General features: G+C 36.2%; 2 protein-coding genes across 4 annotated transcripts in view; both read right to left on the bottom strand.

Moving 5' to 3' along the window:
- Window positions 1–3,156, bottom strand: part of gpcpd1 (glycerophosphocholine phosphodiesterase 1) — a 15,559-nt gene extending 12,403 nt beyond the window's left edge. For 2 of the 3 annotated variants that reach the window (XM_015394715.1, XM_015394723.1), the window contains exons 1-5: window positions 2,805–3,156; window positions 2,431–2,518; window positions 1,710–1,800; window positions 1,512–1,596; window positions 275–350 (exon numbers count right to left, since the gene is read on the bottom strand). In XM_015394715.1, coding sequence (XP_015250201.1) covers window positions 275–350; window positions 1,512–1,596; window positions 1,710–1,800; window positions 2,431–2,479 — 301 coding nt within the window. In that variant the 5' untranslated portion in view covers window positions 2,480–2,518; window positions 2,805–3,156. Of the gene's footprint in view, window positions 1–274; window positions 351–1,511; window positions 1,597–1,709; window positions 1,801–2,430; window positions 2,519–2,804 lie in introns of those variants that run through there. The other variant, XM_015394732.1, reaches the window with a different exon arrangement.
- Window positions 3,157–9,486: 6,330 nt separating this feature from the next.
- Window positions 9,487–20,916, bottom strand: LOC107097467 (solute carrier family 23 member 1-like). Its single transcript, XM_015394618.1, has 12 exons — window positions 20,792–20,916; window positions 20,036–20,158; window positions 16,324–16,481; window positions 15,553–15,712; window positions 13,378–13,559; window positions 13,158–13,278; window positions 12,891–13,047; window positions 12,563–12,816; window positions 12,251–12,415; window positions 12,049–12,157; window positions 11,826–11,921; window positions 9,487–9,815 (listed from the first exon to the last, which is right to left on the bottom strand). The coding sequence occupies exons 1-12, from the start codon at window positions 20,834–20,836 to the stop codon at window positions 9,592–9,594; spliced, it is 1,794 nt and encodes a 597-aa protein (XP_015250104.1). The 5' UTR covers window positions 20,837–20,916; the 3' UTR covers window positions 9,487–9,591.
- Window positions 20,917–26,180: the final 5,264 nt, after the last annotated feature.

Here is a 26,180-nt window from a genome sequence, read left to right as displayed (position 1 = left end):
TTTCCTCTGTGGCTTGTAGATTAGTGCAGCAAGCACTTTCACCAATCCCCCTCAAAGCATCCACACAGCGTCAAAAACAAAGCAGAAGTCTATAAATTACAGTAAGATTTTTTTGGGGAGGAAACACTGCAGTTATTTGAAACTTAAAACAAAAAACACACAGATCTTTCCCAAGTGGGTTATTCTACAGAGTACAGGAGGATTGAATGTAATAAAAACTGCTAACCCCAACCAAACCATTTTTTTTTCTTTTTCTGTCATTGCTGGTTTATACCTGTGGGGCTCATCGTGCGGGGCTGATGATGGGTCTCCCACAAATTGACTACGACTTGACATGGGCCACCTGCACTCTGCAATTCCAATGTTGGGTACAATGTTAGGGTTTTCAAGTCAGATACACAAGAACTACCGTTCAAGCAGGTCGCAAAGACATCTTTGGACCAGAGAATGAGAAAGCAGATAGATCTCTTAGAGTCACCGATCCCCCTGATGGATCAGGCACCGACCGTACGTTGAATCTGAAAAGTGGATTTGTTAGTGAAAGGATAGCCCAAAAAATAAAAAACAAAATAAAACTAAAATTAGCTCTATTAAGTATCCGAATATCTATAGGAAACGTGATTATCGTTAGCAAAAACAGTGCATGTGTAGTAAAAAGAAAAAAGCTAAAAAAAAGGCTGGGTTCCTTCCAATAAAATAAAAAGTGTGCTAAATAAGTTAAACCTAAACCTTATACCATAGGTGACTTCCTCCTGCTGTACTGCTGTCAGCAGGATATCGGTTTGGGTGAAAATCATGCTAAAGGATGCCTCATCGAACGCCTGCCGAGGTTCCATGTGACGGATTACAACAAAGCAGCCAGTCAGTTGTGGCTAGACCTTCCAAAAAAACAGACTTTAAAGTTGGTCCTGTTCACACCCACAAATACCGCTCCACCTGCATGTCTAGATCACTTGGTAGCTCCGACCGTGGGACTGCTTTACACACATCTCATCCATACATTAGTATTCTAAGACTGTGACATCTGACACATACTACAAACTACTAGCTTGACACTGATAGAGAGCAAACAAAGGAGAATCGACAGAAGGAAAAAAAAAAAGGCCTTAACTGGCTGTTAGAAGTTGCTTTACTGGCTCTACAGGAAGAGATTGGCTATTTTCAGAGTACATCTGATTCTTTTGTTGCTCTGCTTACCTTGTTCAACCCTGCTGTAAAACTGAACCTAAAGGACTAGGCTTTTTGTTTAACAATACAACACAGCGTTTCTAGAGTCCTGTGCAGCTGGTGTAATGCAGTTTAAATGGCTTTCAGGGCATAAACGGCAATCTGTTGAGCAGGCAGGAACTCAGTAGTGTCAGGTGTGAACAGGATGAACAGGGAGAGATGAAAAAAACAATTCAAACACCTAGCATCCTTCCAAGTCAAGAGAAATACATTTCAAAGTAATGCCGACTTTAAATAAACCATCACAATAAAATAAATAAATCATGTTGAACCTGCCAGCTCACCTTTGACTGTAGGAACAAGCCCTTGAAATAGCGATACTGGGAAACAACTCCTTTGGGCACAGAGATTGTTACTGTCCATGTGTTCCTGTGATAAAACAAAGAAGCCGGGGTTTAAATTACACATACCAACAATCAAGATTGAAGGCTTTAAACCTGTGATCTAAAGTGGACTGTAGCAATAGGCAATGCTTTACATACCCTCCATCGACTGGTGGATGTAGAGTTACAGCTTTCTGATAGCTCCACTTTCCCAGAGCCTCACAGCTGCCGACTATAGCAATCACCTCACCTAGAAACGGGCAAAAAAAAAAAAAAAAAAAGGCATTCAATACAAGACAAGTTTATATATCACTTCTATAAGTCATTCATCAGATATCACAGGATCCTAAAAGCTAATCACTAACGCCTCTCTCACATGTTGGGTACTGAGTCTGTAAAAAGAAAAGGGTTTATACTTAATCCCATCATCTAAAACCTTTTTTTTTAATAGTGCCTAATTCTGTCTATTATTATTTATGTTGTCCCTTTCACACATCCTTTATCTCTTCCCTCTATTCCATAGTTCTTAGTGTACTTTACCATTTTCTTTTTTTACATATTAAAAAATAGCATAGCAACTTTGAACATGCCTTTGAAAATTTTCCTCTGCTTTTACTCTTTCCCTTTGGGAACAGTGGGGTGCCGCTGTGGACCCCAAGGAATCATTCTGGGGCTGACGAAAGATCTTAACTTGCTTCCTTCTTTCCTTTCTTGTAAACTTCCAGACTCTTTCTTTATTCCAGTTCTATCTATCTATCTAGATCCATCTATCTATCTATATATATATATATCTATATACACACATTAATTGTGCTAAAATACATGTGAGCACTAGAAATTTAATAAGTCTGGAAATAGAAAGTTTTAGGTTTAAACATACCTGGAGAGGTCTCCCCTCTGATGGAAAAGGTTACTTTGGTGGTCTCCATTGTTGAAACAGGCACAAACAGACTGGCGATGTAAACAGGCTGCAAGACAACAGCGAACTGTTAGTGAAAACAGCCTTTCTTGTGTATTGCTCACCAGCCCCCAGAGAGACCATACAGCTCTGAGAGGATAGAGATGTTGCAAGACTGGCCACGTGTCTGACTTAGACTGAAAACAACAGAGCTTCAAGCTGTGATGTTAGTGACAACCCAGCTCCTCCAACGGTAAACATCCTGTGCCATTATATATTCAACCGCCCAGAGCGAAAATAGGAACATCTTTAGAATACAGGAAACTTAGCATGTGATAAAATAAACAGTTAATTACCTTCTTATTTGAAGTTCGGAGCCGTTTCTTGGCACAGCAGATGGATTCGCAGAGAGCCCCGGTTTATCTATCCAGCTGAGAGGCGCCGGTCTTGTCGAGGGGAAATTGAGCCAGCTGGCTGAAGTGCTGCCATTGCCGCTCAGTTCATCTGCCTTCGAATAAAGATGGCTTTAACGGAAAATAAACAAATATATCCCGGTCGCAGGCGTGAGGCAAAGCGATAACTATCCGTAACCTTAAACCCCGATTGAAAACGTTGCATCATCCACATGCATTAGGAACTAGGACAAAGACTCACGACTGACTGCAGCTTCAGCCTTGCGGAATTTGCAACAAACATCATCTTCTAACTCCTGAACCGCTTCGAAAAGACTTCCGGTAAAGACTTTCAAATTAAAATCGATTCACCTATACATTTAGTGTAAAATATAGCTCTCTTTTATTTAAAAGCTGAGTGTGAACATTTCTACTCTGCATGACAGGAACATTTCTTTGAAATTCGTTTTTTCTGGAAGAAATAAGGAATGTTAACACCAACCCCTGGCTCTAGTGTTCAGGTTCTAGTAACCCGACTATTCCATGGCAACGGAAAAATTAACCGCACGTATCCACACACTCTCAGTTATTAAAAAGAGAGCGGTTTGGGCTAAAACTGGCGTGTTTTGGACTCTTTAAAATCCTACTTTTATTCTGAAAACATTTTTTCCACATTCCATGTTGGTTCCGTTCCTTGCTTCACGAACTGGTTTATACCGCCCTGCTCCGGATCTGCGGCGTGCCCCTGTGATGCATTCAAGGTCCTTCGAAAGCAAAACTAACAAATAAAAAAGACGCAAAGCAGTATGCTTATCTAACTTAAACGAAGTTGTAATAATCCAAGGAAACATACTTACTCATTAAAAAGTCTCAACATTTTTCTAGCCTAATATATTTCATGGTACTCTAAAGTCGAACGTTTCCAGCTTTAATAAAAGTTGGAAACCGTTTAAGTGGATATTTAATATATATATATTATATGGCTTACTTAATACCAATGACTGATCATGTTACTTGGACAAGTAACTTTATCGCTTGGACTGTTAAGTAGGACTCTGAACTAAAACAATGGTTTCTTTAAAATACATTATAAAGCTGACATTGGAATTTACGTGCTTTTCGCAATGCGACACCAAATAAGTTGATTGTGGTCCGCTCCACCTCATGTGGATGTGTGGCAGAAAAAAACACGCTTAAAATGTGTGCATTGCCATGATGTCATAGGAGCAGAATCGATAACTTTATACAAAGTAGCCCTCTTGGAGATGATTTACCCATACTAATGTTTAACAAACCCCTCATTGTCCCAACTGGGGGAGATACGCCCAATTTGAATAGGAGGAAATATGTTTGATAGTGACGCCATGAACACCGCACCCTTGACTGGTCCTCGAAAACACATCCCTGCTTGCTCCCACCCTCTAAACAGAAATAGTAGTCTTCCACGAAAGCGTCTGTCTGGAAAGCTGACGTCTAAATATATAGACGGTCGTTTTAGGTTGCATGGATCACTATTTTGTTACAAAGTAAAAATGTGTCCAGTTATTTTGCACCACTTTAAAACACAAGGACAGCTTGCACTTGAAATGTGTTGACTATAATTTGAATTTTGGTTCTAATACTTAAACGCTATCTGTATTGTAAGGTTACTCTTACAGATGAAACGTCTAAATGATGTTTTGACTGTGAGCTTATCTACTTTCTGGCCTTGTATATCAAAACAACATAGATAAATTGTCACTGGGTAATGTCCTCTAGTTAGGCCTACCTCACGTGTTTTCTATAGTGCTGTAGCTTATTAAACCACTGCATGTAAGTTTAATATTTATTTTATTAACTATACCTATTGGTTATGGATTTATGCTTCATAAAATGTATATAATTTGCAGAAAATGTTGTTTACCCTTTCCAGGAAGATGTGCTCTAAACCTTGTTTATTCTGGGCAGCTGACCTATGACCTTTTGCTGACGTATATCTTATAGCCCAAACAGATTTGCTACAAACTGAGCAGAATTATATATTTAAATGGTTTGTTGTCAATGCTGACGTGAAATGTCACCTACATCCTCGCCAAGCAAACAGTCATTAGAATAAAAATACAACAGGTTCTATTATTTGATACCATCCATATATTTGCATTTATGAGATAAAATCAAAGGATACAGTTCCAACTGTTATTTTGCAGGAAACCAAAACAACTCGCCTGATCAGCCAGGCCAACAATGACAGCTTTCATTTTTAGAGGCATAGACCATTATCAGGTAACTAAGATCTCAACAACTCCCCATTATTGTTCTTATGATTCAGTTTGCTTTTTCCTAAGCCATAACAAAGATTTATTCATCCACTCTATAAAGCTTGGAACTCAACGCTAATTCTGACATTTTGAATTGAAAAATCTTCCTGGATGGAAAGTGAAATGTCTTCAAACTTGGAAACCAAGTCCTTTGGATTGTTTTATTTAATTGTTTTGGAATGACCATGACCTAGATGACAGAGAATCTTGAGAAGAACATCCAACTCTCATTGTTACAAATACCTATTGAGTCTTTATTTTAACATATTTTATCCTGTTTTAATGCAGATAAAAGCTGTTTTTTTGCTCTTCATCCCACTATGGCATCAGATGAGATTTGATCTTTACACTAAAGATCAGAGTTTAGTCTCTAGCTCCCCCCAGTGTTTAAATGAGGGTAATGCACCAAACAGTAGCAGTGCTAAACAAATAGCCGTTAAAGCTTAAGCTGTTTAGAAATTCAAGAATTATTGGAAATATACCTAAAATGTAAGTTTCAATGTCTTACAAAACTACTAATAGTAATATTATTAAATAAAATGCCGTTTATTATTATTGTTTTTTTTATTTATTTTCTTTTCTAGGTTTGCTTACTCATTTCCTCTGCAACACACAAGCTATTTTGTCAAGCAGAGACAACAATTAAATGTTTTGGCTTGCTTGCAAGGCATTATCTGTCACAAAAAACCCCCAGCCTCCTTACATCAACCTGAACATAGCATTCACACAGTGAAACACAGTGCAGCTGCCAGCATTTGGCTGATCAGAGGGTGGAAAGTTACTCTAGATACAAGGCGAGAGCTAACACTCAGTGTTTTAAATTACAGCACATTTATGTGATAACTATGGCCCAAGTCAAAATCCAGACTGAGATTAAATTGGGAATTTTTTTGAGAATACTTAAAAACTATTAGATCTGATTTTAGCTGAATTATTTTTGTAAAGTGGAATGGGGGGAAAAAATGTCATTATGAGATGTACACAACTAGACTGCCCAAGGTCTTGGATTGTTGGAGCACCATCAGTCTGACCTAGAAAAAAGTGTAAATGCTTTTGATCAAAAGTATGAAGCCAAAGCTTTGCAGGTTTGTAAAAGCCAAAACTACAACTATAGTGCAGGAGCAAATTAAAAGGAAAAGGAATAAAAGGATAAAAACAATAAAACCATAAAGCTTTATAAAAATAAGCATTTCAGGACTCTGCAGTAAACATATTTTAACAAAAAATAGGAGTAAAGTCCATCTATTACATTTAATGAAATTATAATAAACCTGGTAAATAACAGAAATGAAATGGATGATGAATGGTGAACAGTAATGTTAAATTAATTGTATTGTACTTACATATGGCTTTATCAAGTCAAGTCTTGAGAAGCAAAGCTGCAATACACTCAGCGCCACCAGGCCATCTGACCACCAAGGACACAGGGACAGAGAGGGACAGAGCAGGAGCTCAACCAACAATCCATAGGTTGCAAGACAAACCCTTAAGTCCTGAACCACTGTCACAATAAAAAGGATGGACTACTGATGAGATGGAAATAGTCAACTAGAAGTCTAGTGGCTTGGTTGGTAAATATAAGCATTTGAGCTGACTGCTGGTGGATAAAGAGCGAAACCTTTAAAAGCACAGTTTTCTCGTTGTTTGATTAGCAAAAATTCCCAGGATAATGATCTGGCAGAAGCCAGATCAACTGAAATGAAAGCAGTCTGAAGTTACTTCATTCATAAAACCCAAACCCCTTGGGGAAGTGCCTCAGATATTGGAACTGAGGTTCAATAGCAAGAATGGGAAAGAATGGAAGTAACTCTGAACCTGTGACTCATCTGCAGAGAGCACATGTTCCTTCTCTCTTAATGGATTTGATTAAAGTCAAGCAGAAGAAATTCTGGGAAAGGCAGGTGGTTCGCTGGGGAGACTGCTGGCTTAAAACGATGGCTCGGAAGCAAGTATGGTGTCAGCTATGAAAGATTTAATAGAGGCTCTTTACTCACTGATCTATGGACATATCAGCTGAACATCCAGCAGGATAAACATTAAGAATTCAGACTCATATATTTCTTTAAAAAAATATATAGTGTACAGTCATGTTGAACAGAGCCAGAGGCTTTACTAAAATGATGATCTTTGAAACAGAAACTTTTGTTCGATCTGAAATTGATAAGCATTTTCCCCATCTCAAATTTCTGTATAGAGCAGTAAAGGGGGGAATGTTTTGCTGAAGGAAACAAAATTGACTTTTTATGTTCTGGAGAATTGTTGAGTGGTAATAATGCAAAGATGGTGCAAATAAGTTTCAAACAAGTTATTTTTGATAAACATATTAAAAATATTTTTGCCACTGAAACTGACTGCTCCTTTCATTGTAATCATACAAAGGCTGGTTAGAATGGTTAGAGTCAGCATAGCACATTAAGAGGCCATAGTTTTTCTGAGTTTGGCTATTAATGTTTAAGCAGATCTACCTGTCACACCATGAATTGAATTTTTTATAAGGACCATAAACATCTAAGGTCTGAATGGTCTCTGATGACCTCTTGTGGGCAAAAGGAGAAGTGTCTACTTCAGTACAGATTGATGCCTGTGATTTCCAATATAGATATAGTCCCATTACTCATGTGTTTACAGAAACATCTAAAAAAAAACTAAAAAAAAACTAAGTGCAAAGCACTTTTGAAATATACTGTACATGTTGCTCAATGAAATAACATTTCTGGAAATATTTTTTAAAAGCTGTTTTTTCTTTAAACTTATGTTAACTTTAATCCCCTGGTTTGTGTTTCCAGAGATCATTAGAGTTGTGTGTCTCTTTAGAATCAAACTTGATTCATGAAGGTGATTCAGCACTCTATATCATAGTTATGGCTAAAAGATAAAAACTAGCATTTGTTGTTATTTTATCAGTGTATCCAATATTACTCATGGCTTATAAGCTTTGAAACAGATGATAGAATGAGGAAAGGAAAAAAATAAAACCCCTTCCTTATGCTGAAGTTTCAGGCCGAAAGAACATTTGTGAACTAATAAATCAAAGTTATCTCAGATTAGCACTGATTTCTCAAATTGCATTTCAATTAAAATGCAAATAGCTCTCTGAGGATGATATAAAATCGTTTGAGAAGCATTTTCTTTCCAGAGCATCAGCAGACATAATTCAATGTGCTGTAAGTACTGCGTTGTGCAGTATATAAATTGCAAAGTACGATGCATATTGTTTGGCTTGAATGGTAGAGCAATACTGGAAAGGTGGGAAATGGAATAGACAAGTGGATTTCAATTCAAAGACTATATGAAGTGTTTTTTTTTTTCTTTTTAATGCTTTTTTTTCAGTATCTAGGAGTCAAAGCTTTGACGATGAGAAGCATCTGTTGCCACTGTTAATTTGAAACCTCCCTTCCTGGCAAACTGGAGACTAACATTTTTTGCCCCCTTCTTTTGAAAAACTAGCCCAAACATTTTAAGGTTTGTTATGTCTTTAAATATCAGTTTTCAAGTCTTGTCACAACTTTGCAAACATTGAGTTTTAAACCACCCCCATGTTGCTCCAGCTGTATGTATGGATTATACATGTGGTGTAGTATAAATATTCCTTGTATAAAAAAAAAAGTAAATAAAATTTGTTCTTTTAACATAAAAATTATAAGTAAGTTTAAATTATATCAGTATTTTGCAAGGTACTGCAGACAAATTATCTGATAGCACTGGGCCATGCAGAAATAGGATTAGAGTGGGCTATGAACCACTGACCAACAAGCAAAATGGCTTTTGGGGAGATGTCCATAGGTCAAAAAATTTCACCAGCTCCCATCTGCCTGTCAGAGTCGGTTAGACAGAGGAAATTAACATGGAGACAAAGAGTTGGGAGCATGAAAGTAAACAGGAGAGATGGAGATGATGTGTTATCTGTGTCTGTAAGGGAAACACAATGACAGCTCGAGCTCCGCTGCTGCTGCTGCTGTTGCTGTTTTTTTTTTAGCAGCTGTCTGTATGTGGTGATGAGGATCTATGATAATAGATATAACCTCAGGCTGAATTTAATTTCCTTTGAAAGGGGAAACTGAGGAGCACAACATTCTGGTTTTCAGCTTCTGCACCATGACTTATTAGAAAGATAAGAAAACATGGCACCAGTTTTAACAGTTTAATCATCAGTTCTCTTTTTGGTACTGACAGAAGATGAGGAGGCACCGTTCAATGTTCTGTGACATTATTGAGCCGCTATTTTGTTAAAAGAACAACAACAAAAACATTAAATGTGTGAATTTTAAGACAAATGAGGTGGAAGCAAGGGGAAATACATTTATTCATGATTTCACTAATGGTTGCATTATTAGCAACTTACAGTGAATGTTAGCGATCAACCAGCAATGGAAACTAGAACTGAAAGAATGTTTGACAGAAAAAGATGCCTTTTTGTGACCTAATGAAAGTAAAAACTGATTTTATTTTAAAGTTTAAACTCTTGTAATTTGCTCGTCCCCCTGACTCTGAAGCATTTCATCTTCTGACTCCGGACTGTTCTGTGGGCAGAAGGGGATATAACGGACCCAGGACTGGCTTCGAAGGCATGAGGTGATTCCAAAAGGGAGGCTATAAACCTCTTCTGATGCCAAGGCATGACTGGAGTCTTCAAGATGTTCTGTGTTCCAGGTGTGAAGGCCACGCTCACGCTTGGATCCTAAATGAGGGTCAAATGTATATTTCACAAAGCACTTAACAAATATGTTGATAATTGGCAAAAAAAAAAGCCCAGTTCTGGTCAGGCATTCTTGCCCATTATATTGTAAAAACATTTGTATCCCCTAAACTTCCATGTACTTTTTTCAGGATTTATGATGCATGAAAATTAAGCAGCATAGTGTTTTAAAGTATTTTAATCACTAAATTAATCCTTTACAAATGAAACTCTGAAAAGTGTGGCACACACTAGTAAGTCCCCTCTACTCTATTTATTTTCAATACCTGATCAGTATTAACAAAGGTTGAAATCTGCCTAGGGGTTTTTGACAGGATACTGGAACTGTGCTGGATTTGCATCTTGATGTGAAAATAATGTGTAACAAGATTAATTAAAAATATTTCAAATTACCACTTTAAATCTTTACATTTTATCTCACACATCAAGCTCTAAATCACTTAAGGTTGCAGTATAAAAAAAAAAAAAAAGGAAAATGCAAGATTTTACATAAAGGTATAGTGGAGGATTTTTTTTTTTTTTTTTTGAAAAGACCCACTCTCTCCACTTTGAAAAAGAAATGCACATGCACAACCCTGTACCCACTCCCAAGAAGGAAAGCCTTTTAAACGCCTGCAAGAGCATGCACAAGCTCATTTCTCCTCCTGCATTCTCTGTTTAAATGTTGCTGTTTGCATTGCTCATACAATCTTACTTAGCAAAAGAAGATTTGCAATTTTTCCACTATATCAGACTCACCACTGGTAAGTGAAAACAGGGATGAGCACGTAGGACGTCTTTATGAAAACATATCACCAGAATGATTGACAATTAGGAGGACCACTTATTTTGGTGTGATCCATTAAGAACATCTTCCACTATACATTTAAGGTAATTTTAAAATTATGTAAAGCTGTATCCTTGTTTAAGGATACAAATATACAATAATTAAGAACTGTTATAGGACATAGAGATTATAGGACTGTTATAGGGCAAAAGATGAAAGTCTAAGATAAGCTGTAGAGTATACCCTGACATCAAACAAGTGAAAGATGCTACAGGCTAGCAAGTGATTTAGCACAATAAAAATGAAGTATTGCAATGTGCAGACCTGCAGCTACGCCAGTTATCCTGCTGTCTTTAAGCAAATTTGGCTCAGTTTCCAAATTCACGGTGTAATATATATTCATTTATGCATTATGTCTAAGCATAAAATGAAAGATTTTATTGTGCCCTTGATTAATCACTGATGACTGTTTACACTTATCAAATGATTTTCTCAATCAAACTATAGTGCACCATGTAAATATATATAGCATACATGGAAAATTGGGTTATATTGTAAAAACAATCCTCAAAATGTTAAAAGTTTAATACTGTTACAAAAATGTTTTGCTTTTTTTCTAAGTATGCATTTTATTCATTGTTGAGCTGACCTGTAACTAAAAAGAAAACAGAAAAGCTAAGAAAGAAACTGGAAAATCATTACAATGTATTACTAATCAACGAGTGCTAAATTAGCCTAACTTTATCCTTAGATCAAATCATAATATCACCTCAGAGTGACCAGAATAAAGCCCATTAGAGGCATATGTTAAAAGACTTGCAGCTGTTATTGCAGCAAATTGTAAGGCTGCAAAATATTATCTTATGCAGACTGCATTTTTCAGATTTTTATGTGTGAAAAGAAAAATTATTTTATGTATTCTTTTCCTTCCACTAATGTAATAAGCAATTATTTGCCTGGATCTATGATATGAAAAGCTTGAAAGTACATTTAGATTGATATAGTAGAAACAAATGTGAATAAGCTAATGGGATAACTTATGTGAGGCATGCTGAACAATTACAGTGAGTCAACAGCCACACAAGCGAGTGTAAACACTCTAAAGAACACTGGTTTTCGCTTATTTATTTAGAGTAAACTCACTTATTGTTATTGATTCTCTATGTGCCTAAATTCAAAGTAAGAGGCAAGATATAGCTTTCTGACAACTCTCCACTTCAGCTTACCAGGAATCGTGTTATCTAGGAAGAAGCCAAGGAACCCTCCTATAAACATATGGGTGGTGAAAAGCACACTCAAAACTTGGTCCACCTCTTTGACGCCTGTGTCACATGCAGAAAGGACAAGAAAATGAAATATCAACTCGGTTTGGTATATACTTCAGCTGTTCCTCCATTTAAAGCAGGAACAGCTGAAGTATATAAATCAGGTAATATTTCACACACACACCTGTCTCTAGAACGCCTGGGTTCTTCGCAATCCAGTTTGGAATGACAAGCGCAGTAAAGATGGAGAACCCAAAAACAAAGATGTTCCGAGAAGAATTCATATCTGTGAACTAACCCCACAAAAAAGATTACTGAACTCACCACTACTGGAAAAATGCATTTGTCAACAGCAGATAATAATGATATACAGATCCTTTTATTACCTGCAAATTTGAAATTCCAGCAGCAGATATGACACCAAACATGATCAGAAACATCCCTCCAATGACAGGAGTAGGAATGGTTGTGAAGATGGCTCCAATTTTGCCAATCATTCCCATCAAAATCATGAGAAATCCACTCAGGAGGATGACAGCCCGACTCCCCACCTGTAATCAAAGAGAAAAAAAAAAAGGGATTACTTTATGAGTATTTTGTGAAAGGGGAGAACCACATTAGTTTGATATATTTCTGAGGGAAAATTTAAAGCTACATTGAACATAAGAAAGTAAATTATCTGCATTTTCCACACTTACCCTGGTAATACCGAGAGCTGCCACGTTCTCACTGAAAGATGTGGTGCCGTTCCCTGTCCCAAAGGCCCCTGCCAGTAAAGAGCCAATCCCTTCGACACCGATCCCCCTGCTAATGGCATGCTTTGGAGGAGGAGGAGCCCCTGATAACCTGGCGCAGGCGTGGTAGTCACCCACAGACTCTGCCATCGAACATATTATTCCCGCCAGAATCCCAACAACAGCAGCCAGGTTTACGGTTGGAATCCCCCACTTTCCTGAATGAGAAGTCAACTTCACTGAATTGGTCTTTTAATCAATCAAGCTTGGTTTTTTTGCTTAGGCTACACACCGGGGTATGGCAGTGTGAACCAGGAGGCCTGGCTCACCACATTTCCTTTCACATCAGTGCGGGCCAGGTGACCATATTGAGCAGAATCAGATGGCAGGACGTCAAATATGGTGAGTAGGTAACAGACTAACCACGAGACAGCAATGCCCAGCAGAATCTAATTGACATCTAATATTAGTATGGATTAGAGCTCTGATAGTGACAACTTAGTAAATTTTAGTCTTAAATGACATGCATGTCACCGTTTGTGAGCAGAAGACATCGTACAGGCATGATTTGAAAGATGTAAAACTTTGAGATTTTCTCTTTTTTGGTTTTGCTGCATGAAGGGACAGGAATGGGGATGAGACGGAGGTACTGAGAGAAGATGATAATAAGCCCTGTTGTCCTGTGAGTAGAGGAGCATGATAGCATGCAAATAAAAACACAACAACACAACTTTAGAAAAGAAAAGTCATATAATGTATTTTACAAAGCAGATACTTACAAAGCAGAAATGCCCCAGTGGCTTCCAGCTTTATCTCCGGCTGAGTCATACAGAGCCAGGCCTATAAGAGACACTGTGGGAGCGATGGTTAAGGGGCCAATGAAGCGCATGAGGAACCCAATGAGGCCAGAGAAACCAACAAGAATCTGGAGGACAGATGCCACCATGATAGAGCCCTGCAGCTGTGGACAGAAACACAAAACACAAAAGCATGAGCATTTATGCCACTCTTTCACTCTATTATGATCACAACTTGTTGTAGTTCCAAGAATAGAAAACAAACACAGTGCCACTAAGAAGTACTCACTACCCAGTTTCTTTTTAGATTGATCACTTTAAAACCACTGGTTTTAGTGGGATTTTATGTGACAGGCAAACACAAAGTACTTTTCCGTCAAGGATGCACAACGATAAAATAATGTTGCTAAGTAATATCCTAAAAGGTGTTCATATTATCCAACCTCATTTTCTTATGCCAATAAATGAAATGCACTACAACCCATTGCCTATTAAATAAAATCCACACACACAAGCTAAACTTAGTAGAAACACAACTGCTCTATGAAGGTCTCAGAGGATTGTAAGGAAAAAACAATTGTAAAAAAAAACTTCACGAAGACCAAGAATCCCAGTAGACAGGAATTAATAATGTTGTAAGAAATATTAAACTAGGTTAGTGTTGGATTCGTTTTTCATATTTCTTAGTTCGTTGTATTCTTTAATTTTTTATCATTAGGTAGATGCTGCTGTTCTGTTTATCCATTGTGCTTAGTTCTGACATCACACAGACACCTCATTGTCTCCATAGTCTGCACCTCCTCTATCCCCTATACAAGCTCTTTGTTGGACATAAGTGGTTGCTGGATTATTCCTTTGTCCTGTCCAATCTTTATTACATGTTCTAATTGTTGTGTTGTCTTACAGTTCCCACATTGTTTATATTTGATCACTGCTGCACTTTATGGAATAGAAATGTTCATTTAATGTCTGGCAAGCTCTATTGAACCTAATTCCGTTTTGTATACACTCTGTGTATACAAAATGACAATAAATATTGTCTAAGCCTAAGTCAAATTCTTATTGGGAATTCACAAAAGGATTTAATACATTTCTTTATTGTTTCATCCCTACACAAGACTTATTTTTTACCCCCCCAGCTTTCATGTTTGTACTTTACAACCAAAGGCATGAAAGTTAGGAAATAAAGACTTTCCCAAGCTTTTAACATCTTTGATAACTATGAAATTTGTCATTCTGAAATGAGTCTAGGCTGGAACAACCACAAACCTGGCAAGACAGAACCATTCACATTAGATCATATTCAGAGAAGAAGCAATGATCCCAACAGCAGCAGAGACAAACAACTCAGGTGCATTAATTTGTCTATTTATTTTGCACGCTATAAATATGAAGTGGCAAGAACTGAACCGCCGGCTCAAAATAAATACTGTTACTCTAATTGTCATAGGGCCTATGGGGTACAAAGCAACCCTGTGGAAAAGGATACTTTGGTCAGATGACACAGATATTAAACATGTTTTATCTACATGCAAAACAATATATGATGCAAAATACATTTTACATCACCCTGAGCACACCTTTCATATGATGAAGCAAAGTGATGGCAAAGTATTATGCTATAAGTGTAGGCCTGTTATAACAGGATACAACATGTTGGAGGCTTTAAAAGACTGATGCTCAGGTTTACCTTTCTGCATGACAACAGCTATTAATGCAAAGCCACGATGGAGGGGTTAATATCCAAACATACTCAGGTGAGAACATATACCGATAACTAAACTTATAACTAGACTTAAAGATTCATCTTCTGATGCTTTCCTTTTAATCAAACTTAGCTTGAGCTATTTTGCCCCTAAACATGTAGAAAAACCATGAGTCTGTACATATCGTAGCTGTAATCACAGAAACACTCAGAAAGGCTGAATCTAAATGCATACTGGATATTATAGATATTAACTTTTATTCGCAAAAAAAAGAAAAAAGAAAAATCAGAACCTTTACCTTTAACTTTACCATTATATGTTACTTTGTGTTTGCCCTTAAGAGAAAATCCCAATAAAACACATTGAACATGACAAAATATGAATAAGTTCGATGGAAAGTGACAGTTGTAAGAAACTGTATCTGAATAAAGGAATTTGTGTTTTGGCTCACAGTTCTCAAGCGTTTCTGCCACTCTTCAATAAAAACAGGGGAGGAGGTGTTGACTAAACTGGCATTCTGGGTCCAAGCCGGGCACTTCCACTCTGGTGTAGATAAAATGGCCATAGCTGGGGTCACCAAGGCAAAAGTACCTCCCTGCAGGATAGGAAGTCTTCAGGGTTTAAGAAAAAAATAGATGAAAAAGAATACAATAAACCCATTTAAGTCTCAAGATTTGCAAGACTACAAAGGGACATAGAAAGATTTCAAGCCTGATCATTTTATTCCAAGTTCAGTTTGCATTTAATAAAATAATAAATGGAAAACAGGTTTCCTACGCAGGAATGTTTTAGTGGTTTTAATGTTTGCCAAATAAAAAATGATATCTGCCTATGTTTAATTTTAAGATGTTAAGCCATCTATATTTTTAGCATAACCTAACATCTGCTAAGAAGAAGAGAATGGAGAACCATTCGTCATTGTCTGTCATTCTAGTGAAAACTGAAGTGCTTATTCTACCTGGTTTAGCCAAAGGGAAAAAGTTGAATGGAGTATTGTTTTCAGTTGATGGATGGAGTTCGGCAGAAAAAGGATCTAAACATATATAGTTACATAACATATAATTGGGTTTGTGCAAGTTTCCATAGAGATGCTTAATCTGGTTCTTGTGAACTTAATATAATGAGGTCATCATTTAAAACACAAAGGCAGTTCAGCAAATTTTATGACTCTGAGCTACTGTTTACTAACAACATTTATAAAAACCTCAGGAACTTCTCTCACCTGACTCCAAAAGTAACCTGCAGAATTGTGCAGAGGCCAGAAACAAAGAATATGTTGTTGATTAGAAGACCCTGGGTGAGGGTGTCATGCTGCAGGCATAGTCCCTCAGAGAGGATGAGAGGGATGGCGATGATCCCACCAAATGCTGTCAGGTAATGCTGTAAATGAGAGAAACATGAACCTGGATGTGCTGACACAAACATGACACCCAAAAAGAACTTAAAATGAAGATGGTTAAGGCATGCCTATTCTGCTTCGATAAACTAAATACTTCATTGTAATTTCTATGTCTAAATTCTAAATTGAAGCCATTATTCCATCATAATATGTTGGCATATTTTGTGTATTTTAATCCTTGTGTCATTTCCTGTTATGTTTCCATTATGTAATCTTAGTTTCCCTCAGTCATATGTTTCAAAATCAGCCATGTGGACTCATTTGGCCATGAGTATAATTAGATTTAACCTCTGACATAATTCAAACGTATACCAGAACCTGTCCATCAGTAGATAGTGCAGCCACCTTAAACACTGCAAATCAGAGAGCACTGTGCTGGTGCCTGTTATTTTCCAGTTGGTTTCACATGTGATTATATCAGGCTTTGTTTGTTCCAGATTTAGTGTTTAGGCAAAACTTATGTTTGCCTCATGTGAAAAGGTTTATTGGTATGTTTAGAAGAAGAAAGTAATGGGATCTTATTTGTAGCCTTTTTTTCTTGTATAAATATCATGTCCAACTCACCTCTTAGTTTCAGATTTTCGCCCCCTGTAGGTTTGAATTTGATTCTACTGCTTTAGTTATTTTACCAGCAAAGAAGTCATGCATTAATTTAGACCGTTTAACCCTGCAGTAATCAACTTCACCACCTTTTTGGTTCATTTGATCCTCTGTTGATGTTTTCTGAGCATCTGTTTTGGTACGATATAAAACCCAGTAAGATGACTTTACTTTAAAAAAAACAAACAATACAAACTTTTTGCCAATAAAATTAATTTAATTGAATTTAAAAATAGTAGGGTCAAGTTGTACGCATATGTTTTCCACAACTCAATTCACTAATAAGTAGAATTAACTTATGAGGATAATCCTTTGGAGGAACCATCCGTTAGGAGTGTCCTGTTTAAATCCAACATTTGTTCCTTAGATTTCATAATTGCATTAAATTAGATTAATATTGCCCTATTACATATGAAATATATAAATCACAATTTGATTAGATGATGCATGTGAATGGAACATTAATGTTTGATTCACAAGCACAAATCAGCTCCCTGTATTCCATAAACAAGCAATGAATAGATCTAAATATTTGAGACAGCAACCTTGCTCATGGTGTTTTCTGGCCAAATCCATTCTCAAAAAGTCTTTGAGTCCACAGCACTCTGGACTATTTAACTTTTGTATGTGGACTCAACTTCAGTGCATTTAGTTATCAAGCATTTTTTTAATATTACAGTTCATAATATGTATTCAAGTGGAGTATACTAGAAAACAACAAGTTGATGAAAATTTGTCTCTGTCCACTTTTTTCTAATAACCTCAATATTGTGTTTTCCAGTGAAGCCTGTTTGTTGTTTATATCCTCATTAATCACGATTTTCCCTGTGTCATTTTTGCAATTGTTTCTCTAAAAGCAAACATGGGCTTATTGGTCTTTGAGAACCTTTTTCAATGTTGGTTACCAGATATTCTCTACATTTTTCTCAGATTAATCATTGATGTTGTGTGAGTTTATAGCACCTTAATATTGGCTGCCTGTTGCGTGTCACAACTGATGTTTTCCCCAATAGCTTATTTAAATAAGACAGTTTCTCTGTCCGGATATAAAGTTATAATCTTCATTCTGTACGTGGCAAATATTTGGGAATGGAATGTGGGTGGTGTCCTTCAGCTAAGAACAAAGTGTAATATTTTGATAAGGCTGCAGCCATGGATGTCTCCTCATCTGCAAACCTGTACGATGTAAATGTGATGATGTGGCAGAGTGGAGTTGTATAAAAAGCCTCTTTAACTCTTTAACAATCGGGGCCACTTTCCAAGAAGTAACCCCGGGGGAAAGCAGCTGCCTTCTGTAAACTCTGAGCAACTTCTCTGATCTGAGTAAGATTACAATTTCAATTTTCAAATCTTTAACACAAACACATCTGTATAGTCTGTGGTATTCTATATGAGCTATATGTTTAGATTAATAAGCTTAAATTCAAAAGAGGACGATTCTAAATTTGGCATAAGCAGTGCTAAAGATTCTTCCAAAAGCTTGTAACTCGTGTTGTCTTCCTCTTTCCATCTGTTTATGTTTCCATTTTAGAGTCCACCCTAAATATAAACAGGCATAAGTTGAAAAATATTTGAAAAAAAAAAAAAAAGTTGAAGCTTTTTGAATTTTTCTATGGTTTGCAGCAAATAATATGACGCTTGAACTAAGTAGGCCTCTACTTCGTTGAAGTAAAAAAAAAAAAAACAGGCAGGCTGCAAGGATGTGGTAGAGGCACGAAATGACTAAAATTGATCTGGAGCCAAAAATGACTTTTTTCTCCTTTAGTTTCATAGTACAGTTAAGTTCTACTCATTTTAAAATGATTTAACTGGACTGCCTAAAATCTAAATAATTTAAGTTTTTAAATGTAAATAATATTTAAGTTGGTTGAACTTAATTAAATAACTTGCTACTAATCAAAGCAATTCATTTAGGTTGGAGCTGTATTCCCCTTATAGAGCTTGGTAGTGGATTTTTCATTAATGATTCCCTTAAAACACCCTTATGAACTTTCGGTCAGTGTTAATAGCTAAACTTGTTTTGAACACACTTTTTTACAATATGGGTTAAACATAACAGAAATAATTTGTTTTATTAACAAGCTCTTTTTAATGTTCCTGACCTGGTAACGGTTATTCTGTCTACTATTACATGTTTAAACTGAACTCTAAATGAAGAAAAATCTATTTTTTCTCAAACATTAAAATAACCTTTCATAGCAAAAGTTTTTTTTTTCTTCCTGAAATTCAAGGTATTCCTCTATCACCCTATATACATTAGGCAACTTTCAGCTGGTCTGGATTGGGAAGTTGATAACCCTGCTGGGAATCAAAAGTAGAAAAACTCAAGATAATCATAATTGAGCTTTATTCATCTCACATTGGAGAAATTTATCTCTGCATTTAACCCATCCCCTTGGGGAACATTGGGCTGCCAGTGTGCAGCACCCAGGAATCAGTTGGGGGTTAGGGGTCTTGCTCAGAGTGCCAGAGTGGGAGTGGGGCTTGAACTCAGAACTCGCTGGATTCCAAGTGTAACACCAAACAGCAGGCTGCCACTCCCCCATAATGTCCAAGCTCATTTCCACAGATGATATTGCCATGGCTGCATGGTCCAATGAACTGAAATTCTACATTCTCCTCTCAGACTATATATCTCAAATTTTAAAAAAGTGGACAATCAAAACAATATTTCCATTTGATCTGGGAATACAGCTTTTGACCAATTTGTTAAGCAATGGTTTTTGCCTAGAAGTAGGTGTATTATTTATGCTTTTCCATAAATGAGCGGACACTTAAAACTATGAGATGTAGATTCCTGTATGTTCTCTGTTTATTATTTAAAAAAAGGATTCACATATGTATTTAAATTATTAGTGGTAACTGATTAGATTTTCATTAATTAGTGAGATTATTCAAGGAAAGTCTTGTCAGCCAAAAAGCGGGGTAAACCCACCTGAATGGCCAGGAAAATACAAAGGTACCAAGGAGGGACGTCGGTCACACAGTAGGTGGGTTTATTTCTGTCTTCTGTCGCACAGCTGCTCTGGCTGGTCTCCTCACTGACCTCCTCATGCATCTGTAGTACCACATGCAAAAAAAGCAAAAAATAGAAAAGAAATGTCTTTAGCAAAGCCAAGTATATATATAAAAAAACAACAACAAAAAAAACAGAATAAATTGTGAAGATTTAGGAGATGACATCTATGGACTGCTTTACTGAAAGTTTCTACATAAATAAGCATCAAAGCTTACATGGAGACTTGTATATATATATATATATATAGGAGATGACATCTATGGACTGCTTTACTGAAAGTTTCTACATAAATAAGCATCAAAGCTTACATGGAGACTTGTATGTATATATATATATATATATATATATATATATATATATATATATATATATATTTTTTTTTTTTTTTTACTGACAGCTACCCAACCTTTATCACCACAGCATATCATCTTTCTACTACTGACATCAAAGTGCAAGGCTTGTGAGTTTACTTAAACATATACATAATAAAATATAGAAGGAATAAGTTATTTTGAAAAAGTGGCCAAATATATCCGAATGATGCTGCTGTAAACACTAAGCATTGCAAGATAGGTGTGATTCTAATAACAGAACTTGATACACTTCCGCCTCACTAAGTAAATCAAAGCAAAAGCACAAGCACGTTTTCTATAAATCTACAATTGTACTTACAAATGCAGGGTTGTCAATTCCATTGCATTCCTTCTTTGAATTCATTACAGCTACGAAACAATGAGCTTCTGTAGATAATTGTCAAAAATAGATTTGTGCAAAAAATATACCAGGTTATATATAGAGGTGACCAGAGGCACAGAAGTAGAGTTGGATTCCAAGAAGAAGAGACACTAACCACTGTTTCTCAAAATCATTAATAGATCCGCCTCACCTTGATCCCAGAAGGAAAACCTGGTGCAAGCCTTGTACATTCCTTATCACCTATCGCTGTGTGTAAAAATACCAGCGAGGGGAAAGTGTTCTTGCCAACACAGCATACAATAATAGTGATTTACATAACGTAAAAGAAGAAATTTAAAACTAATTGTAGTTTTAAATAAATGTTGAAACTTAATAATCTTTTTCAAATCTCAAACAAATTTTTTATTTTGGTTTATCGGCTAAGAGATCAAGTAAAACACATAGATAACCTTTTACAGACGGATTTTATGTATATGGTGGTGATTCAAGGCTTGAGAACTTTAATCTTTGTGAGAGCTATAAAGTTGTTTTTCAGTGGTAAAAATATTTGAATTTAAGCTTTCAAAACTGAGTTTATGCTTTTTTGTCTTGGAACAAGAGGGTTACTTATCTTATGACCATACAGATCCCTAAGACAGATATAGGTTAAATGTCTATTTTATGATAGCTGGTAAGTTGTTAACCCAGCTAAAACACAGACTGGGTTAATCATATTCAAAGCAAGTGCCTAAAGGGGATGGATGGGTTCAGCGAAGATAATGGTAGATAATGATATCGTTTTCATGTATGTTAAAGGAAAAAAGGAGTTCCCCACCTTTATATTAATATTATAACCTCAGTATAGAATATACAAACACAGCTGTTCTGTGAAGGCTTTAAGGTTTGTGGAAAATATTATCTTCAACTGTTTCTCCTTTAAGGGAGCTGGTGTCTATCTCCAGCAGTCTTTGGAAGAAGACGAACAGCATCCTCACTTTATTGTTATTTAACTCAGAAAGCTCATTAAGGGAGAACACCCAATAAAATACAGTGCTAAAAAAATAGCAGTGTAATATGCTGTAATAACTAAGGACAGAGGGACCCAGTTTTCAAGGCAAGACAGACAGTGGGATAACTCAAAAAGCGTTTATTTAAAAGCCAGATCTGCAGATCTGTAGTAGCAGTGGCTGGGGCGTCAAAGGTAGGAACCTCTACAGGACAGAACCACAGGTTAGTGACCATGATATTCTGATGGAGGATGATTATGAGTTAGTCACCAACCTGGTTTTACCTGGTTTTACAGTTCAGTTTTACAGTTCAGTCCATGCCCAAAGAAAGAGGACGATTCCAGGCGGTCGGCTGACAAGAGGAAGAAAACGCTGCCAGAGAGTTCCAGACGCTGAAGCCTTGAAGGCTGCAGAACTGGCAGGAGATTAGATACAAACAGACGAAGGATGGCAGGATAATCCAGAGGACAAAGTCAAGAGGCAGATGCAGGTTAGTCCACAATAGAACCCAACAAGATCCAAAGACAGGTCAGGCAAACAGATCAGAATAGGAAAAAATCAAGCTCAAAGGTACGACTACAGAAAAGGGCCAGGATCAGACAATCAGAACACTATTAAAAATGCTAGAAAACTCTAAACACCAAAGGCTCAAGAATAATTTGGCACTGATGGCTTGTAGGCAGGAGCAGGCGGATTAGATGAGCAATAATGAAAAACTGGGCAGAGTTAGGCAGGTGAATGAAATGAGCAATTAGACCAGCCATCAGCGCCAAGATCATGACATATGCAGCTAAAGCTGAACACACAAAAACGAATGGCAGCTAAAGGTCAAGGGATAATAAGATCAATATTTAGAATTAAAATGATAGAGGAGAATCTATAATGTAAGTATAAGGCTTTGCTGAATGTTTTAAATGTAAAGTGCATATTCCAAAAGAATAATCTAATCCTGAAGATGTAAGACAACACAGCGGACAGGTCAGGGGTACATATGTGGAGGGGACAAAACCAAAGAATTTTCCAAAATTTGAACATCTTACAGAATACTTTTACCACATAATTTGTTTAAGAACATGCAAAGCCACACACCTGGCAGGAGATGAATGTCCATCTAATCTGACAGGCCAAGAGAATCATGANATGCAGCTAAAGCTGAACACACAAAAACGAATGGCAGCTAAAGGTCAAGGGATAATAAGATCAATATTTAGAATTAAAATGATAGAGGAGAATCTATAATGTAAGTATAAGGCTTTGCTGAATGTTTTAAATGTAAAGTGCATATTCCAAAAGAATAATCTAATCCTGAAGATGTAAGACAACACAGCGGACAGGTCAGGGGTACATATGTGGAGGGGACAAAACCAAAGAATTTTCCAAAATTTGAACATCTTACAGAATACTTTTACCACATAATTTGTTTAAGAACATGCAAAGCCACACACCTGGCAGGAGATGAATGTCCATCTAATCTGACAGGCCAAGAGAATCATGAAGACTCTGTAGGAGCTGCAGAGATCCATGGCCTAGAAATAAGTTGTGCTTTTCCCCAAACCCACAGCTGTTGGATAAGTAACTAGAAGAAACTAAGAGACCGCAAAAACAACAACCGAGAAAGGGACGGACACAAATATAAGCCAGTCCTGGTAAAAAAAAATGAATATGTTAAAAACATGCAAAGAGTGGGAAGCTGTTCATCTTCCATTAGGTAATTGATCCTGCGTAAAAGTCTTAAAGAATATATTTGCACTCAAAAGTTGTTATACACTCACAAAAATATTTCACTGAAATTTTAAGATTTATGTAACAAATTCCCATCTACTATGTTTAGAAAATTTTAACACAAACCTAATAAAAAACTTTACATGATTCATATACATATATATATATATATATTTTTTTAGAATAAAGTATATTTAAAAAAAATACATACCGTAATCATAAAGTTTATGAGTTAAAGTATATTTACTTTAAATCAATACTAATCAGTGTATTTAACTCAATTACATGAAGTTAATTGTTTGAAATAAATAAAAATAACTATTATTATTATTATGCAACTGAAACAATAAACTTTATGTTTTTTAAATAAATACACTCGATAGTATAAATTTTGAGGCACTATATTTCTAAATCCTAAATACATAAACCTGAAAATTATGTGTTTAAAACAAATAATCTTTATTGTATAAATTAATAAGAATCCTGTAAGGTTTATTTATTAGGTTAGTTTTCAGATTGTTTAAGATTTTTATATATGTAAAATTACATAAATCCATAAAGATTTGGGCGGAATATTTTTGTGAGATATATATATATATATATATATATATATATATATATATATATATATATATATATATATATATATTTATATTTGGGAAGTAGAACATGGAAGCATCTGTAAAAAGTCAGAAATATGCATTTCTTAATGCTGGTCTATCAAATTCAACTTGAATTTATTCAATTTAGTAATGAGGATGCAAAATTACAAAATGTTTAAAAAGAAATTAATACTTTTACCTTTTTATATTGCGTATCCCTACTCTTGGTGATTCAGTAAACATTGAGTCACAAAAACTTTTGTTTGGTTGTTTTCCGAAGTATATGTCAGTTCAGTCCATAGGGGAGTAGTGCACACTCACCTTTTCTTACTGATCTAGGTTAACAACAGTGGAAGAAACAGTACCACGGGCTAGGAACAGGTCAGAGTGACATGATTTTTCTTGGCAGAGATGCAACACAAATGTGACACCAACACTAGTGAGTGCTTTGCAGTTTTCTTTGCACTATTTATCCTGCCTGTGTTTGTGATATATATAGGAAATTTCTGTTAACCCTACATGTTAAGAGTTATTAATATTCCACACAGAAATCTTTGCAGCACCCTAAACTTAAATGTTTCTTGCTGCAGAGTAACACATCATTAACCCAGGGTGATATGTTTTGAGATAATGTGACTCCATCATTTTGTAGTGAAGTTTTATATGCTCAAACAGTGTTTCAAGAAGAAGGGCCCTCTTACTGCAAAGTATGCCGGACTGCTTACTTGAACATTAACGATGGGCTTTAGCTGGTAAGTATTTTGTCCTTCTTATGTTGATACAAAAACTACCTGCAAGTAAAATCCACTGTGATTGTTTTCTGCAGGATTTTCATATCAACAGCACCACTGCACCAAACAGACACACACCCTTCACCAAATAATGGGAGACGATGCTTTTCATAAAGTGTTACAGCTGAAGAAACTGCTGCTTTACTTGCATGGCTCAGTTAACATCACAATGACTGAGATACAGTTCAGTTTCTTTCATGCAAATCTGCACACATGCTTACATGGCAGTTACGTGATGACCTCTGGCAGGTAAAGATGGGACAGAGAAGTAAAAACAAAACAAACATTAAACCAACATAGCAGTGGAAATTATGAATTTAATGTAAACTGAAATCTTTGTGGTTTTAAAGCAGCCTGAGAAGAAATTATGAAGCTCCTCTTGAAAGCTGAACATTTTAGTTAAAAGAAATAAAGCTGCAAATCTCCTCTCATTGTGGACTAGATCACAGGAAGCATATTAGGAGTATAACTCAAACATTCAGCTGCTATTTCTCTGCCTGGTACTAATGGGTTTTATCCCTTTTTTCTTTGATGTGGTGCTTTTGCCTCCATTTAACACAGGATCAGCTGCCAGGTTAACTTGACCTCATGTGCAAGGAGACATATTAATGTAAAACCGCAGCTTTCATCCAACATTTTTTGTCCCCAACACATTCATGCTCCTTAATATAAGAGAAAAAGGACTTTTCAAATAAATTTTAAGTAGCAGCTTTAGTTATGTCCTGAAAGGGACACAGAAAGTGCACAGGAAATTATACCAGTGATGCTTTGCTGCTCTGCACCTTAAGTGATATTTAGAAATAGTTTCAAATGGTTTATTTTCAATATGTTTATTATTAACCTGTGGCAAGGCCCATCTTTTGTATAATTTTCTCATGAAACAAGCCCTGCAGGCTAGATCAAACAAAAATAAAGCTAAAAATGATTAATGCTATTAGATTTGCAAAACTACAACTCTGTATTTTATGCAGTTACCTGACAAAGTGATTGAATTGTTTTTCCTCACATATTTGGAAGATTTAACACAATAAAAGAACTGAATGAGTTGGACCTGCTCAAACATGAAAAGACAATAAAAGGGGATACAGCTCCAACTTATTGAGTAATACCCAGGGCAATGTTTCCTAATTATATTTGTGCTGCAGGGGAAACATTTTATCCCACCATTCAATAAAATTTTGCTTTATAGTTAAACATTATGAATAGAGTCAGGTAAAAAAAAACAACAACTTTTAATTCTGCTTTAATTAGAGGAACATCTTGC

Source organism: Cyprinodon variegatus, unplaced genomic scaffold (genome assembly GCF_000732505.1).
Source record: "Cyprinodon variegatus isolate N-32 unplaced genomic scaffold, C_variegatus-1.0 Scaffold25, whole genome shotgun sequence".
NCBI classification, from domain to species: domain Eukaryota; kingdom Metazoa; phylum Chordata; class Actinopteri; order Cyprinodontiformes; family Cyprinodontidae; genus Cyprinodon; species Cyprinodon variegatus.
This window is presented reverse-complemented; position numbering and strand designations above follow the sequence as displayed.